This window comes from Mirounga angustirostris, unplaced genomic scaffold (genome assembly GCF_029215605.1).
Source record: "Mirounga angustirostris isolate CCGP_5_RB_7025 unplaced genomic scaffold, mMirAng1.0.hap1 SCAF_9, whole genome shotgun sequence".
Lineage (NCBI taxonomy): Eukaryota > Metazoa > Chordata > Mammalia > Carnivora > Phocidae > Mirounga > Mirounga angustirostris.
The window spans coordinates 41174423-41192337 of NW_026991717.1; the positions used below are offsets into that span (position 1 = coordinate 41174423).

The 17915-nt window shown below is 39.2% G+C and overlaps 1 protein-coding gene across 4 annotated transcripts in view; it reads right to left on the reverse strand.

Moving 5' to 3' along the window:
- ZNF609 (zinc finger protein 609) overlaps positions 1-17915 on the reverse strand; it is a 213386-nt gene that overhangs the window by 52969 nt on the left and 142502 nt on the right. For all 4 annotated transcript variants that reach the window (XM_054513471.2, XM_045899875.3, XM_045899874.3 and 1 more), the window contains one exon: positions 1526-1751. In XM_054513471.2, the coding sequence (XP_054369446.2) occupies positions 1526-1751 (226 nt within the window). The remainder of the gene's footprint in view (positions 1-1525; positions 1752-17915) is intronic.

Here is a 17915-nt window from a genome sequence, read left to right on the forward strand (position 1 = left end):
GGCAGGAAATTGATGTCTTCTATCTTCAATATATTGAGGTAACAGGCCCTGAAGGTTGTTTGGTGTCACAGAGCTGTGGTCTGGACACGTTTGTCATTCCAACAGACTCTGTGGCTGTTTAGACGTGTGGCCATAGGCAGATGACATTTTTAAAATTAGAGATAGCCACTTGTGATTTCCAGATTGTATACTGAATACACACATCCAGAGTCAACCTCTAGGGTCAACCTCTCTCTCCATTTTCTCTGCATTGGTTTCTAACACAATAGGACTTTTTTTTTTTTTTTTTTTGGCATTATGGTCTCAGGCACACAATAAAACTTCATCAGCAATGTTATTCTGAAAGCTGAAGCTTTACTATATTGCTGCTTAACAATGAGAAAGCCAAAAACACAGAATTCTTAACCTGTACCACCTCAATACCTACTGCATGGTAGACTTTAAATAAATACTGAATCATAACAAAACATTCAGAGGAACAGACTTTGATTAGAATGACCACAATGAAATGCCTGAATTTCCACGGGCAAACTGACAAGATAGCTTATGATAATTAGAGATAATGAGCTGTGCTTCTCTGGGCCTCTAAACTCCAGAGTGGGGATGCTTTGAAAATCTGGTTACTGATGCAGAGACCTGATGGGACCCTGAGACCCAGCCTCTCTAAACCACACATACTTTAACAAGAACTTGGATTCTTTATAAAAAGAATGTATGTGCTGAAATCAAATTGCCACAGATGGTACCAAGGGATCAGGAATACCTGGTTAAGTCCCTTTACACCCCTACTTTTTCAGGTTTATGAACTTCCAAAATAGAAGAGATTCTGTTCTCAGGGGCAAATGTAACATACAAGAAGTCTGGATGGTAGCCTTGGGCAGAAGCACCCTACAGTGAGCCAACTGCTTAGTGGATGCCTGAAAACAAGACCATGTAAACATTTCCCTGTTGCCTAGGCCTATAAAATCTGTACTAAGTGACAGATGCATGAAGTGGCGTGGGTGGCTGGGCAATGAGGCAACCAGTGGGAAGTAGCTGACTGCACCTCCAGGTGTAAAAAAGGGCAAGAGTTGCATATTCAATGAGCCAACACTAAGTCAATTTAAGAGTGACTGTTTTCCATTTCCTTGACTCCCACAGCTGTCCTTTCATTACTTTTTTCTCTTCAAGCCTGACCCAAAAGTTCATTTACATTCAAATTCTCCCACATAAAATGATAAAGAGGAGTATGGAGAGTACAGACACGGTTTGAATTACCTGGCTAGCACTCATCAAGTGACTGCTTAAACACCAGGGCCAACACTGTTGATTGATATGAAGGGGAGATAATTAATTTTTAAAAAGTGGCAATCTCGAGAAGCTGGATGATTTTACTAAGAAGTTTGCTGCGATCCTCTGGATAGGTATCACAAGCAGACTATGGCACTTGAGACTCCTAATAAATACTTGGTGTTATTTACAATGATAAGCCCATGTTGGCAGAAGCAGGTTGAGAAGGTATAGGAAAGTCACACATAGCACTTACCATCTTCTGTTTCCTGCCATACGATGCCCTCAAGGTTGACGCTTGTCCCAGGTTCACAGGGGCCCAGGCACTCAGGCTCTGTAGCTAGAGCCACATCACATGTGTTGACCCCAACTGATCGGGTACGAACCATGATTTGCTCACAGGGGGATGAGATGTCATTACTGACCACTGGTACCAAAAGGTGCAGTGGCAGCACCGCTGGTGTAGAGACAGGGGACTCCATCTGTGAGGGAAGAAAAGTAGGAGCTGAGTTGCAGAGAGAACATTTAGAGGAAATACCTTCTCTATAATCTAGTCCTACATTCTTTCCTGCCAGTGTGGAAGGCTCTAAATATAAGACTTTGGTCCTTCCTTTCAAGTTCCAGCTCATGATACCACTAAAAATCTAGTGGTTTATATGAGTGCACCCTGTGGTAGGAGAAGCTCCATTTCTTATTAATGATCTTCCTGATAAACTGTGCTTAGCTAAAAGTGTATTAAAAAATCCTGTCTCATTTAAAAATCTCTAGTGATAGAGAACCAGGTCCAGATTTCAACAGTATTAGAGCACACAGATTGATGAGAAAGAAAAGGCTTCTGAGGCATGTTCTACTGCCACCACTGTGTTTCTCACCAATCTATCATTTGACAAATAATACATTAATCAGGTATAAAATCCAAGAATATGGGTAGGGATAAAGAAGGGGAGAAAATATGCAGATCCTAGATATATCAGTTCCAGAAGACTAGAGCTTTAATTCATCTTTAGCTAGAAGGACATCTACTTAAAAGTGATGGGAGGGCTAGGATGGGGGTTTCTAACCCTCAGAGATTATAACAGCAACCGGTTAATGAGAATGGCATTTTGGAGCATGAATCCAACATCAAATTAACTTTAAGGAACAGCAGGTGCTGTTACTATCCAGAAGCTAATTCATGGCAGTCTGCAGATGAAGTTGATTACACACACACACACAGAAATAGGTGAACACAAGAACCAGCAATCTACCTCTAAAACTAGAACCTCTCACAAGAATGCAATTACTTAGAAACCAAAAATTCAACATATCCAGAATTAAAAGTTGTAATAAAGAGGGTAATAATCCCTTAACTCTTTAAATCCTAGCATTTATCAGACTGATGGAAGTACTGAGTCTACAGTGCCCAAATCCTAACTAAACACAGTGTCCTGCATATGCAAAAGCACTGAATTCACACACTAACCTTCCCTGAAGATTAAGTGATACCAATCAACAGACCTAGAAAACGAGAGTCAAGGATTGTGACTTTCTTCCCCTTGTGAAAGATTTTTTAAAAAGATTTATTTATTTTGAGAGAGAGAGAGAGAGAGAAAGCACAAGTGAGCGTGGGAGGGGCAGAGGGAAAAATTCTCAAGTATCCCTGCTGCCGAGCCCAGAGCCCTATGTGGGGCTCTGACGCAGGGCTCCATACCATAACCCCGAGATCATGACCTAAGCCAAAATCAAGAGTCAGACACTCAACCAAGTGACTCACCCAGGTGCCCCACAAAAGATTTTTTAGTCCAGTTTGAATGTACTCCTTCAATGACCCTACATCTAGAGAGCCACATATGCACCCATAATCCAAGCTGCCGGACAGTTCTGCAACAGAACTCTGGTTTTACTGAATGACCACTGCTCAACCTGTAAGTCACCTCCCTCCTCTTAACACATACATTCACACACACACACACACACACACACACACACACACACCTACCTCTTCCTGGCCTCAGATACTCCTCTAGAAGCTGAGATCTGGTATTGCCTCTACCGCAGTTAGCTCTGACTTCTTCTGCTATTTGTGAATCATCACTGTCAGAGTCCACTGAATGCTAGAACACGGATTCTGATGAATTCTGGTCCCTGAGAGGTTGCCAAAACATTATCCTTATCTGCTTGTTGTCATGCACCCACCTCCCCCTGCCCCCCAACCCCGTACTCCCCTAACTCTACCTCTTTTATAAAACGAAATGAAAGTCAAAGCCCATATAATGAATTTTCTGCATTATGGTCAATGCCAAAAGGCATCGTTGCCTTCTTTTTGCACTTCTGAAAATCAGGCAATGATCATTTAATTTGGCAACCTTCTTGGGATGTGGTAGATCCCCGAAAGACCTGTAAGATTTCTATGCACAGATTTGAAGGCAAAAACACAGAAAAAGTAAGCTCAATTCTCTACTACCCCTGTGTATGGCTGGAATCTGGGTCTAACCATCAAGGCCTTTCAGGAATGCTTCAAGAAGGTAGCTCATATAACTCTTTGGGAAGAAAGTTTCCTGGAGATTTTACTCACAAAAATTACTAAAAAGAGAAAATTAGAGACAGAGTACACAGATCATCTTTACTCTTGGCCTCACCTCTGTTTTTCTATTTTTTCTCCTGTGGAAGAACTGAGACAAAAACAATTTCACAATCAGTATGTGTATTTCCTTTGCTTAGAGTTTGTTGTCTTTTCTATACCGTTCTACTAGCAAGAGAAATTCCTGCAAGGTCTGCTTTCTTGGACACAGATTAACCTGAATCTTTTAGGTCACTCCTTTGAACTTTCTGACTGCCTCGCTTGAGCATGTCCTATTGCTAATCTGTTCCATCGCTGAGGCAGCAATTCTAAACACAGAAGGAGGTAAGTCCCCAGGGAGTCACACACACACACACACACACACACACACATATATATATATATACATACACACACACACACACACACACACACTCTCTCTCTCTCTCTCTCTCTCTCTCTCTTTCAGCCAACGAGGGTAGCTGTTTTCTAGAAGATGTTTTATTTCCTGCTAGGTTATTCAGTGCCTGGGAGGCCAAGAAGAAGGGAAGGAAGCTACTAACACTGTAAATAAAACCAAAGCCCCAGTTCTGTACCAACAGAGCCAGAAAACATCTAAGATGTAAGTAGGAGACACCCTTGCTGCATTCAGTTTGCCAAATTAAACCTGCTACAGAATACGTGCAGAGAAGGAACTTAGCAGAAATGATTAGTTAGAAAAACAGAATATACAAAGAGCTGATTAACATGTATATGCACCAAACTACTCTTACTGATCAGAGGTACTAAGTAGAATTCAGGATCTCTCTTTGAGTGAGGATGACTTTATTTAGTCAGTTAATTAAAAGAGATTTTAGGGGGTGAGAAGTAAAGAAATCCACCTATGGGTTTGGTTCAGTTTCCTACTCTGCAACAGAAATCTGAGGAGAAATCACAGAGCAGCATAATAATGTTTAATTACAGCTCTAGCTCTGCTAATTACCGTTTGGTCACATCTATAATCTACATGAAGCCATAGTGCATAATAAGCAGCTCTGTGATATTCATCTAATAACCTAGGTGGTGTTATGGGATTTCATAGTCTACTATTCACTGGAACAAACAAAGCTTCATTTACCACTCTCCAGGAGAGGATAAAAATCAGAAAAGGACTTATTTTGCCACCTTTCCCATATACCTAGGATACAAGAGCAGGAATTGTCAGGAGACTGGACCCAGTAGGGAAAATTGAGTAACAGGAATATAAAAAGTTAAGGTCATTAAATACCTTAATAGCTACAACAATAAAAACCAGGCCAATTCTTGGTCTCTGAAATGCTAAAGTGCCACGGGGGGAGGGGATGGGACAATGGGACGGATGGGGACGGGACGGCACTCCTGGGACTCACTGAATGGGAAGATAAACAGCAAAACAAAAGAAAAACTTGAAAAGAGACAGAGAATTTAAAGATGCAAATATCTTAAGTTTCCCAACAGTTCATGTCCTTTATCTTTTAATGATACTTCTTTTCAATTCACCTTTAGATATTAGTCTTAATAGCACCTATTAGAGATCTAAGTGCTGATAGGCAGGTGACGCAGAAATGAGGACTGGAGAGAAGAAAGGCCAGAGCCATTAATCTCCCCTCAAGAAGTAATTATACACTGACTTCAGCTGCCTCCCACACATGAGAGGAACTGATGAAAGAAAAATTTCAAGGCTGCAACATAATTTTTGGGGTAGAAAATGCAGCCAAGAAATATTTGGGACATATCTTTCTCCCTCCCCTTCACAGGGGAGAAAGATCTTTGATAATTCCAAAGGTCCTTCAAGATTTTACAGTGACTCAGCATCAGCAATACTAACAATAATACAGATTCCTGATTCATGGATAAACATGTAAGTACTCCCCTATAAAACCTGATTGGTTCACAAAATTTTTATTGTGGTTTTGTTTTTGAGAGAGACAGTGAATGTGGGGGAGGGGGAGAGGGCGAGAGAGAGAGAATCTTGAGCAGGCTCCACACCCAGCGTGGAACCCAATGTGGAGCTCAATCTCATGACCCTGAGATCATGACCGAGTGGAAATCAAGAGTCCAATGCTTAACCAACTGAGCCAACCAGGCACCCCTAGGGTGGGTTATTAAAAAGAAGAACTGGTATTTATTTAAAATACCATTTATCAAATTTTTTTTTTTAGATAGAGTGAGAGTATGGGGGGAGGGGCAGAGGGAGAGAATCTGATGCTGACTGTGTGCTGAGCCTGATGGGGGAGTGGGGGGCACTGAATCCCATGACTGCAAGATCATGACCTGAGATGAAATCAAGAGTCAGACGCTCAACTGCTGAGCCACCCAAACATCCCCCATTTATCAATATATTATGTTGTCTCTCAAATTAAAATACAGAGAAAAAAAATCCTCAGTTATTTGAACTGCCTCCCGTTGACTGAGATTTTGAGATAAATTAAATAAATAAATTTACTGCATTTTTTTTTTTAATAATGAAAGATTATCTTTGCTTATCCTGGAAGATCAGTAATTGCTTATCTGCAAGAGCCTGGCAGATAGAAATCACAGAGTAACTGAAGATGGAAGGAGAAATCTGAATTCCTCCTTTCCACAAAGCTCCTGACAGAATACAGTAGAATATTCCAAGTAAATCACAAAATAACACAGCATTTAAGTTATTAGTAAGGAGGAAATCACTTCCTTTTCAAACACTCTTTGACCCTGACTATTGGAAGGAAGGTAGGAAGGAAGAAGGAAAAAGAAAGCATAGGCTGCGGGTCTGCTGAGCTTCCAGATTTCACTTAAGCTTGCTTTGAAAAAGAATTTGATTGTAACTCTGGTTAATTTCCAAGACATCTTGTAGCAGAAGGCAAGGAGGAAAAAGTGGAAAAGAAAGACACGGTAGTTGGCACCATAACCAGCCATCAAACAGTTCTTTGAAGCTACATATTCTGTTATTCACAGACAACTTACTTTAGCACTCAATTTTAACCAATCAGCCTGGCCAAGGTCAGCAGTGAAGGTTGCTCCAGTTTGTACTAGAAAATGCAAGCAAACATATAATTTGAAGACTACAATACTAGCCATAGGGAGGTCTCCTGCAATGATCCCTATACAATCTCAGGTTCAAACCTAAAAGAACTCTTCTGGTAAAGAGGAGATAGCAGATCAAATGACCCTAAAATTCAAGACTGTCTAACTTCCCAGTGTGTGGGAATGGGTTTATTATGCTGGAAATTTAACAAAGGAAGAAAAATCTCACAAATGAAATCAATGCATAACACAAATTACACGGCAGTGTCCATTAGTGGCAAAGGTTTTTTGAGAGAAGCATCTATTCTGCTCTTCTAAATCTCAATCCATAATCTTCTGCTTGCTTGAAATTCACATTTTCCTCCAGCAACGCTATTAACTGCAGCTGATGAGTGATGATAGGAACCTAAGTACTACCTCTGAAACTATTTTTTTTTTCCACAGAAGGTTGATGATCCCTCCCATTCCTGTATTGTTCCAAGGGAAGCACTACAATTAGCTTTTCACGAATAAAGAATGAGAAAAATTCATTCTTTGGCTGCAACTACTTCCTCTCCTACACACAATTCTTACTTCCTTTCACATACTCATTTCCTAAAAAGTCAGGGCTGGAGCTTGTCATCTCTACTCCATTCTCTAACCCCATAGGATATAAAAACAAACAAGAAAATAAACAAAAAACAAGGGGCGCCTGGGTGGCTCAGAAGGTTAGTGTCTGCCTTCAGCTCAGGTCATGATGTCTGGGTCTTGGGAAAGAGCCCCACATCAGGGTCTGCTCAACATAGTCTGCTTCTCCCTCTCCTGCTGCCTCTCCCCACTGCTAGAGCTCTCTCTCTCTGTCTCAAATGAATACATAAAATCTTAAACAAAACAAAACAACAACAGGGACGCCTGGGTGGCTCAGTCGGTTAAACGTCTGCCTTCGGCTCAGGTCATGATCCCAGGGTCCTGGGATCGAGTTCCGCATCGGGCTCCCTGCGCCGCGGGGAGCCTGCTTCTCCCTCTGCCTCTGGTCTCTCTCTATCTCATGAATAAATAAATAAAATCTTTAAAAACAAAACAAAACAAAACAACAACAACAAAATAACCCACAAAGGTGAATACAACAGAAAGCTAAAGTCTTTTTTCTGAATCATTCAGAATCACAGATGTCAGTAGAAAAGTCTTAATTTAACCTGTATCATGGATGGACCAAATTGTACTAAAGAACCTAATCATCATTCATATTGATGGTCCTATGAGAAAACACGAAAATTCTAAATTGAGACATCACAAACCACATCTTGTTCTGTAGTAGCTTGGGAAGGAGAAATGGGAATGACTCTCCCTGCTTCAAGCCAGCTGTTTTTAAACATTTTGGTCTTGGGAAACCTTTATGGTCTTAAAAACAGAGAACTTTACAGAGCTTTTATTTATGCAGGCTTTATCAACTAGTATTTACTGTATTAGAAATTAAAAGTGAAAGGTTCCAACATGTACTAATTAACTTACTTAAAACAGCTAATGATTTTGAGGGGCTCCTGGGTGGCTCAGTGGGAAGTCAGCTTGGGATTCTTTTTCCCTCCCCCTCTGCTCCTCCCCCTGCTTGTACACTCTCTCTCTCTCTCTCAAATAAATAAATAAAATCTTAAAAAAAATAAAACAACTAATGATTTTGAAATGACAAAATTAGAGACACGAACAGATTATTCAGGAGGAAGGGTTGGTGGGAGGGAGAAGAGTTGAGAGTGGTTAGAAAGGGCAACACAAGGGATCCTTAGAGTAATGGAGATGTTCGGTATTTTGAATGTGTGGCAGATAACACAAGACTACACATGTGATCAAACTGCACAGAATTAAATACACACACATACACACACACAGAGAAAAACATACACAAGTGAACACAAGCAAAATGGGGGAAATCTTAACAAGATAGGTGGATTGCAATAATGTCAATATCCCCTTTGTGATACTGTACTAGAGCTCTGCAAGGTGTTACCATTAGGGGAAACTAGGTAAAGGGTACATGAGATCTCTCTGAATTATTTATTACAACTATTAATTATCTCAAAATAAAAAGATTAACAAAAAATTGAAGACCCCCAAAGTGCTCTGATGTGGAATAGATCTATTGATATTCACCATACTAGAATTTAAAAAGAAAAAATTTGACATGCATTAACTTGTTTAAAATGACATTTAAAGGGGCGCCTGGGTGGCTCAGTTGGTTAAGCGACGGCCTTCGGCTCAGGTCATGATCCTGGAGTCCCGGGATCGAGTCCCGCATTGGGCTCCCTGCTCGGCAGGGAGTCTGCTTCTCCCTCTGACCCTCCTCCCTCTCATGCTCTCTGTCTCTCATTCTCTCTGTCTCAAATAAATAAATAAAATCTTTAAAAAAAATGACATTTAAATATGTACAACTATATGTAACATTTTAAATAAAAATGGCTATAATTTTTCAAAAGAAAGGGAAAAAAGAGCAGTGGCACTGATTTACATTTTGTAAATCTCTTCAATGGCTGGTTTAATAGAAGACTGCTAGATTCTCATGTCTGTTTCTGCATTCAATCTGTTGGTGAAATGTGTTGAACTATAAAGAAAACTGGCCTCACACAGATTTTATTTATTTTTTTAAAGATTTTTATTTATTTGTCAGAGAGAACAAGCAGGGGGAGCAGCAGAGGGAGAGGGAGAAGCAGGCTCCTTACTGAGCAAGGAGCCCAATGTGGGACTCGATCCCAGGACCCTGGGATCATGACCTGAGCTGAAGGCAGACGCTTAACGACTGAGCCACCCAGGCGTCCCCTCACACAGATTTTATATATGTATCCTTTTCAGATAATTGTGGTTATTCTTTGATATGACAGCAAAACTGAACAAAAGATAGTTCTTAAAGGTTAGTGGCAATGTGCAATCTGAAACTGTATCAATGAACTTTTTGTACTCTGTTACATTACAATCCACTGGTCTGTCTAGTACTTTGAATGCTTTTTCTACCCATGCCTGATTTTTAACATCATATATTAGTCATTTGGAAAATACTGGTTCACTAAGTTATACAGCTCTTTCATATACCGACACATTCCATTAATACAAAAAAGTCGTATTTGCTGATACTGCCTCTGAGCTCATCAGAAAATCCTTTACGTATTGGTAGGCTGTCAAACTTATGGGGGGGGGGCAAATACAAATTTTCCAAAATTACAATGTTTGCTTGAAAGCTCATATTTTATCATTAATAACAAACAGTGTGGATTGTTTTCCTTGGAGTAACAGGCTCATTTCATTTATTTTTAAGAAAATGTCTGCCAAATACCCAACTCTGAATACCTATACTTTCAGTTGTTCTTTCAAGTAAAAATGATATTCCATAAAAAAAACTGGCTAGGTCGGCTTGCAACTCAATTACAAAAGTGTTTTACCTAGAGAAAAGTATCATACTTTGGAATGCAGCAGAAGTACTTTATGTGTACTTCCCCTTTGTCACATAGGATATAAAATGCATGTACTCAAAAGGTTTTATATAAAGATATTTTATATATACATATTTATTTAATATATATAAAGATTTAATATATATAAAGATTTAATATAAAGATACATATTCTTTAAAGATTTTATTTATTTATTTGACAGAGAGAGATACAGCGAGAGGGAACACAAGCGGGGGGCGGGATGGGAGAGGGAGAAGCAGGCTTCCCGCGGAGCAGAGAGCCTGATGCGGGGCTCGATCCCAGGACCCTGGGACCAAGACCTGAGCCGAAGGCAGACGCTTAATGACTGAGCCACCCAGGCACCCCTGAAGATATTTTAAAGATAAACTGGCTTTTAAAGACATTTTTAAAAAACTTTTGACCTCCCTCACTCATTTCTCCCACCTCTACTCCCTGCTTCTGGCAGCTGCTAATCTGTTCTCTGTTTTGAGCTTTTTTTAAAAGATTCCACATATAAGAGAGATCATGTGGTGTTTGTCTTTCTCTGACTTATTTCACTTAGCACAATGCCCTTAAGGTCTATGCATGCTGTCGTAAATGGCAAGATTTCCCCCCACTTTTTTTTAATGGCTGATTTTTTGTTTTTTAAGTATAGTTGGCATAGGAAAATGTCAAGAGTTAATTCTTTTTTGTGGCCAAATAATATTCCATTGTGTATATACATCATGTCTTCTTTATCCATTCCCCCATTGATGGACTCTTAGGTTGTTTCCATATCTTGGCCACTGTTAAGTAATGCTGCAATAAACATGGGGGTACTTATATCTTTCAGTGATTTTGTTTTCTTCAGATAAATACCTAAGAACTGAAATTGCTGAATCACATTGTAGTTCTATTTTTTATCTTTTTGAAGAACCTCCATATGTTTTTCATAGTGGCTGCACCAATTTACTTTCCCACCAACAGTGAACTTTTTTCCACTTCCTAACCAGTATTTGTTATTTCTTGTTGTTTTGGTAATAGCCATTCTAACAGATGTGAAGTGATACCTCATTGTGGTTTTGATTTGTATTTCCCTGATGATTAATGATTTTGAACATCTTTTTATATACCTGTTGCCCACCTGTATGTCTTCTTTGGAAAAATGTCTATTTAGATCTGCCCAGTTTTTAAATGGATTTTTTCTTTTTTTTTTGCTGTTGAGTTGTATGAATTCTTACATTTTGGGTATTAGCCTCTTATCAGATATATATGCTTTGCAAATATTTTCTCCCATTCAGCAGGTTGTCTTTCATTTTGTTGATGGTTTCCTTTGCTATGTAGAAGCTTTTTATTTTAATGTAGTTCTACTTGTTTATTTTTCCTTTTGTTGCTTTTGCTTTTGGTGTCAGATTCAAAAAGTCAATGCCAAGTCTATGTCAAGGAGCTTACTGCCTATGTTGTCATCTAGGAGTTTTACGGTTTCAGGTTTTACATTCAAGTCTTAAATCCATTTGGGGTTGATTTTTGTGTATGTTTTAAGATGGTGTTCAAGTTTCATTCTTTTACATGTGGCTGTCCAGTCTTCCCCTCACCATTTATTGAAGAGACTGTTCTTTCCCCATTGTATGTTCTTGGCTCCTTTGTCATAAATTAATTGACCATATATGCTTGGGTTTATTTCTGGGCTCTCTAGTCTATTCCAGTGATCTATTGTTTCTATGCCAATACCATTCTGTTTTAATGACTACAGCTTTTTAATGGAGTTTAAAGTCAGGGAGCATGATGCCTCCATCTTTGTTCTTCTTTCTCAAGATTGCTTTGGCTGTTTGGGGTCTCTTGTGGTTCCACACAAATTTTAGGATTGTTTGTTCTAGTTCCATGAGAAATGCCATTAGAATTTTGATAGTGATTACACTGAATTTGTAGACTGCTTTAGGTAGTATGGACACTTTAATGATACTGAGTCCTCCAAACCATGAGCATGGAATATTTTTCCATTAATTTGTGTTATCTTTAATTTTTTTCATTAATGTCTTGTAGTTTTCAATATATATGTCTCTCACCTCCTTGATTAAATTTAGTCCTAGCTATTTTATGCTTTCTGATGCAACTGTAAATGGGATTGTTTTCTTAAATTTCTCTTTCTAATATTTTGTTATTAGTATACAGAAATGCAACAGACTTTTGTATTGATTTTGTATCCTGCAACTTTACTGAATTCATTTATTAGTTCCAACAGTTTTTTAAAAATATTTTACCTATTTATTTGAGAGAGAGAGTGCACACGAGTGGGGGCAGAGGGAGAGGGAAAAGCAGACACTGAACATGGAGCCTGACGTGGCCCGATCTCAGGACCCTGACATCACAACTTGAGCTGAAACCAAGGGTCAACCGCTTAACCAGCTGCGCCACCCAGGCGCCCCATTCCAACAGTTTTTTAATGGAGTCTTTAGGGTTTTCTATATATATTATGTCATTTGCAAATAGTGAGTTTTTTTTACTTCCTCCTTTCCAATTTGGATGTCTTTTATTTCTTTTTCTTATAGAATTGCTCTGGCTAGGACTTCCAACACTATATTGAATAAAAGAGGCAAGAGTGGGCATCCCTGTCTTGTGCCTGATCTTAGGAGAAAAGCTTTCAGCTTTTCACCATTGAGTATGATGTTAGGTAAGGACTTGGCATATATGCCCTTTATTATGTTGAGGTATGTTCCCTCTCTACCCACTTTATTGAGAGTTTTTATCATAAACGGATGTTGAATTTTGTTATATACTTTTCTAGAATCTATTGAGATGATCATATAATTTTTACCCTTCTTTTTGTTAATGTGTTGTATAACACCGACTGATTTGTGGATTTTTTTTTTAAAGATTTTATTTATTCAACAGAGAGAGAGCGCCCACAAGCAGGAGGAGTGGCAGGGAGAGGGAGAAGCAGGCTCCCCACTGAGCAAGGAGCCTGATGCGGGACTCAATCCCAGGACCCTGGGATCATGACCTGAGCTGAAGGCAGTTGCTTAACCAACTGAGCCACCCAGGTGCCCCTAATTTGATATTGAAATATCTCTGCATCCCTGGAATAAATCCCACTTGATCATGGCCTATGATACTTCTGAATTGTTGAATTCAGTTTGCTAATATTTTCTTGAGGATTTTTGTACTTGTGTTTATCAGGGATAATGAATGGCCCTAATTTTCTTGTGGCATCCTTGTCTGCTTTGCATCAAGGTAATGCTGGCCTCATAAAATTAGTTTGAAAGAGTTCCCTCCTCTTCTAAAAATAGTAAAGGTAGTAGATTAATCATATATAAAGCTAGTATAAAGGCTAAAAGACAAAAGTAGGAAAAATAACTGTGATTACAATAATTAGTTAAGGGATACCAAAGATAAAAAGATGTAAAATGTGACATCAACAACAAAACCTGGGTGGGGGGAGAGTAAAAATACTAAGCTTTGGAATGGGATCAACTTAAAATAGACTGTTACAGGGTGCCTGGGTGGCTCAGTTGGTTAAGCGACTGCCTTCGGCTCAGGTCATGATCCTGGAGTCCCGGGATCGAGTCCCGCATCGGGCTCCCTGCTGAGCAGGGAGCCTGCTTCTCCCTCTCACCCTTCCCCCTCTCATGTGCTCTCTGTCTCTCTCATTCTCTCTGTCTCAAATAAATAAATAAAATCTTAAAAAAAAAAAAAAAAGACTGTTACAGGGGTGCCTGGGTGGCTCAGTGGTAGGGCTACTGCCTTCAGCTTGGGTCATGAGCCTTGGGGTACGGAGATCAAGCCCCGCATCAGGCTCCCTTCTCAGCAGGGAGTCTGCTTCTCCCTCTTCCACTCCTCCTGTTTGTGCTCTGTCAAATAAATAAAATCTTTCAAAAAAAAAACAGACTGTGGGGCGCCTGGTGGCTCAGTCGGTTGGGTGTCTGCCTTCGGCTCAGGTCGTGGTCCTGGAGTCCTGGGATCGAGACCTGCATTGGGCTCCTTGCTCAGTGGGGAGCCTGCTTCTTCCTCTCCCTCTGCTCCTTCTCTCTCTTGCTCACTCTCTCCCTCAAATAAATAAATAAAATCTTTAAAACAAATAGACTGTTACAGATATAGGTTGTTATATATGTAGGCTTCATGATACCGCAAAACAAAACCTACAGTAAATACACAAAAGCGAAAGAGAAAGCAATGTAAGTATACCACTAAAGAAAGTCATCAAACCACAAAGGAAGAGAGTAAAAGAAAAGAAAGGAACAGAGAGGAACCACAGTAACAGCCAAAACAAATAACAAATGGCAATAATTACCTATCAATAATTACTTTATTTTAAATTATTTTTATTTTTTAATTGAAGTACAGCTGACACACAATGGTATGAATTATGAAGTATCAATAATTACTTTAAATGTAAGTAGACTAGGGGCGCCTGGGTGGCTCAGTCATTAAGCGTCTGCCTTCGGCTCAGGTCATGATCCCAGGGTCCTGGGATTGAGCCCCACATTGAGCTCCCTGCTCTGCAGGAAGCCTACGTCTCCCTCTCCCACTCCCCCTGCTTGTGTTCACTCTCTCGCTGTGTCTCTCTCTGTCAAATAAATAAATAAAATCTTAAAAAAATGTAAGTAGACTAAATTGTCCAATCAAAAGATATACAGAAGCATTCAGGATGAAAAAATAAGACCCATCTATATGCTACCTACAAGAGACTCACTTTAAATGTTAAGAACACACACAGACCGAAAGTGAAGGGTTGGAAAAGATATTCTATGCAAATGGAAATAAAATGAAAGCTGGAGTAGCTATACTCATACCAGACAAAAGAGTCTTTTTTTTTTTTTCTTAAATAAACTCTATGCCCAACATGGGGCTCGAATATACAATCCCGAGATCAAGAGTCACAGCGCCCCCAGACAAAATAGACTTTAAAACAAAGAGACAAAGATGGGCATTACATGATAAACAGGTCAATCCAACAAGAAGATATAATATTTGTAAATATTTATGCCAACAGAGGAACACCTAACTATATAAAGCAAATATTAACGACCTAAAGGGAGAAATAGCAAGACAGTAACAGAGGAGTTTACTACCCTATTTACATCAGTGGATAGATCATTCCAACAGAAAATAAGGAAATATCAACCTTAAATAACACTTTAGACCAGATGGAGTTAACAGATATATACAGAACAATCCATCCAAAAGCAACAGAATACACATTTTTTTCACGTGCATATGGAACCTTTTCCAAGAGAGATCAAATGTTAGACCACAAAACAAGCCTTAATAAATTTAAGAGGACTAAAATCATATCAAACATCTTTCCAACCACAATGGTATGAAACTAGAAACCAACTACAATAAGAAAACTGAAAAATTCACAAATGTGTGGAGATTAAACAACATGAACAACCAATGGGCTAAAGAAAAAAAATGAAAAGAGAAATAAACAATACCTTGAGACAAATGAAAATGTAAATATACCAAAATCTGTGGGATTCAGCAAAAGCATTTTTAAGAGGGAAGTTCATAGTAATAAAAACACCTACCTTAAGAAATAAAAGTCTTTTTATTTATTTATTTTTAAAGATTTTACTTATTTATTTGACAGAGAGAGACACAGCGAGAGAGGGAACACAAGCAGGGGGAGAGGGAGAGGGAGAAGCAGGCTTCCCGCGGAGCAGGGAGCCCCATGAGGGGCTCGATCCCAGGACCCTGAGATCATGACCTGAGCTGAAGGCAGACGCTTACTGACTGAGCCACCCAGGCGCCCCAAGAAATGAAAGTCTTAAAGAAACTGAACAGAAACTAGAAACTAGAAGGAATTAGAAAAAGGGAAAATGAAGTACAAAGTTAGTAGAGGAAGGAAATAAGATTAGAGCAGAAATAAATGAAATAAAGACTAAAAAAGACCCATGAAATTAAGAGGTAGGTCTTTGAAAAGATAAAATTGACAAGACTTTAGCTAGATTCACAAGAGAGACACACAGAGACAGAGAGACAAAGAGAGGGAGAGAATTCAGATACAATCAGGAAAAAAAAGAGGACATATTACAACTGACATCACAAATACAAAAGGTCATAAGAGACTTCTAAGACTAATTATATGCCAACAAACTGAACAACCTAGAAGAAATGGATAAATTCTTAGAAACACACAACTTATCAAGACTGAATCATGATGAAGTAAAAAGTGTGAACAGACCAATTACTAATTAGGAGATTGAATCAATAATCAAAAACCTCCCAATGAAAAGCCCAGGACCATATACCTTCATGGGTGAATTCTACCAAACATTCAAAGAAGATTAATACCAATCCTCAAACTCTTCCAAAATTTTTACTTTTACGGTGAGGGACAACAGTGAAGAATGTGATGGCCAGTAGTACAATTTGGTGCCATTTATCTGATTTGTGCCAAGATACTTGCCATTTTACCCACCACTGCTTTTGCATTATCAGTGCATATCAGGGCAAATGTCAACAGAGTGAAAAGGGCAAATAATGTCTTTCTGTTATTATGAAAATAATTCTGACCTAGAGAACATCTGTAAAGCTCTCAGAGATATCTACATGTCGGAGGATCGTATTTTGAGAACAAATCAGGTTTCATGTTCTGGGATTGAAGAAGTGATCAGCTTCTCCCGAACCATATGCCCATCTGATTCCTGAAGAAAACTGGGATTCTGGTAGCCAGGAAGTTGAGGGAGATTGCCTGTTTAGTGGGCAAACAAGAGTGTCTGCCACAACAGGGCAGTTTAGAAGTAATGATGAAGGAAAATGAGACATGAAGGCAGGGAACATTATTAGCAAGAGGGGAGCAGGAAAGAATGCTCCTAGGATCCACAGACTACGGATTTTGTAAGTAAGGGATGTTTACAAGTTAGGTAATACATCTCAGCAGTTGGGCAATGAGTATTTTAAACACGTGAGAGAATGAAGAGCTCAGCTAATGGTTTAGAAAATGGACAAATGAACGATGGTCATTAGAGAGAAAACTGACCTTACCATTGTGGGAGGAGGTGAAATCAGTCTCTCTAGTGCCTATATGTTTTCAAATTGCCAAGAATAAGACTTCTTTGAAAATATAGCTTAGTAGTTCAGAAGCTAAACATGCCATTATCCAAAAGAAATTTTAAAATGGGTCTTCAGTTAACCAGGAGCCATCATTTCCTATACAAGTCTTCCTTGTCTATGCTCTGTAAACTAAAGGTATCACAGAGACAAAACTTCAAAGTGGCATGAAGGGTCCTGTGCAGTACAGGTTAACGCCTGATTATGGACACCTTAGCACTGCTGAACCAAGAGGGAAATGGCCATCTGCTTAGATAGGCTTCATTGCCAAAGTGTCTCCCAGGCAATTTTATGTGCTAGAAGGTCACAGAATAGAGGGTGATTTTGTATAACAATGGGTAATTCCAACGAGACGTCATTCATTCTAAAGAAAGCACCTTAAACAGCAAAGCGGATTTGGGTTCCTAGAGAACATGTTTATACTACAGCACCTCATTTTCTATCAGGTATATGTTCCTAAAAGAATATGCAGAGAAAAATCATAGCATCATAATGTGGAAGAATCTTAAAGATCATCTAACTAACCACTCAAGGGTGAAATAATTTCTATAACAGGTAGTCATAAAAACCTTGTTCTAACTCCAACCCCACCTATGTGGGAGGAGAAAATAACCCTCACTCTACTGGGGTGGTTT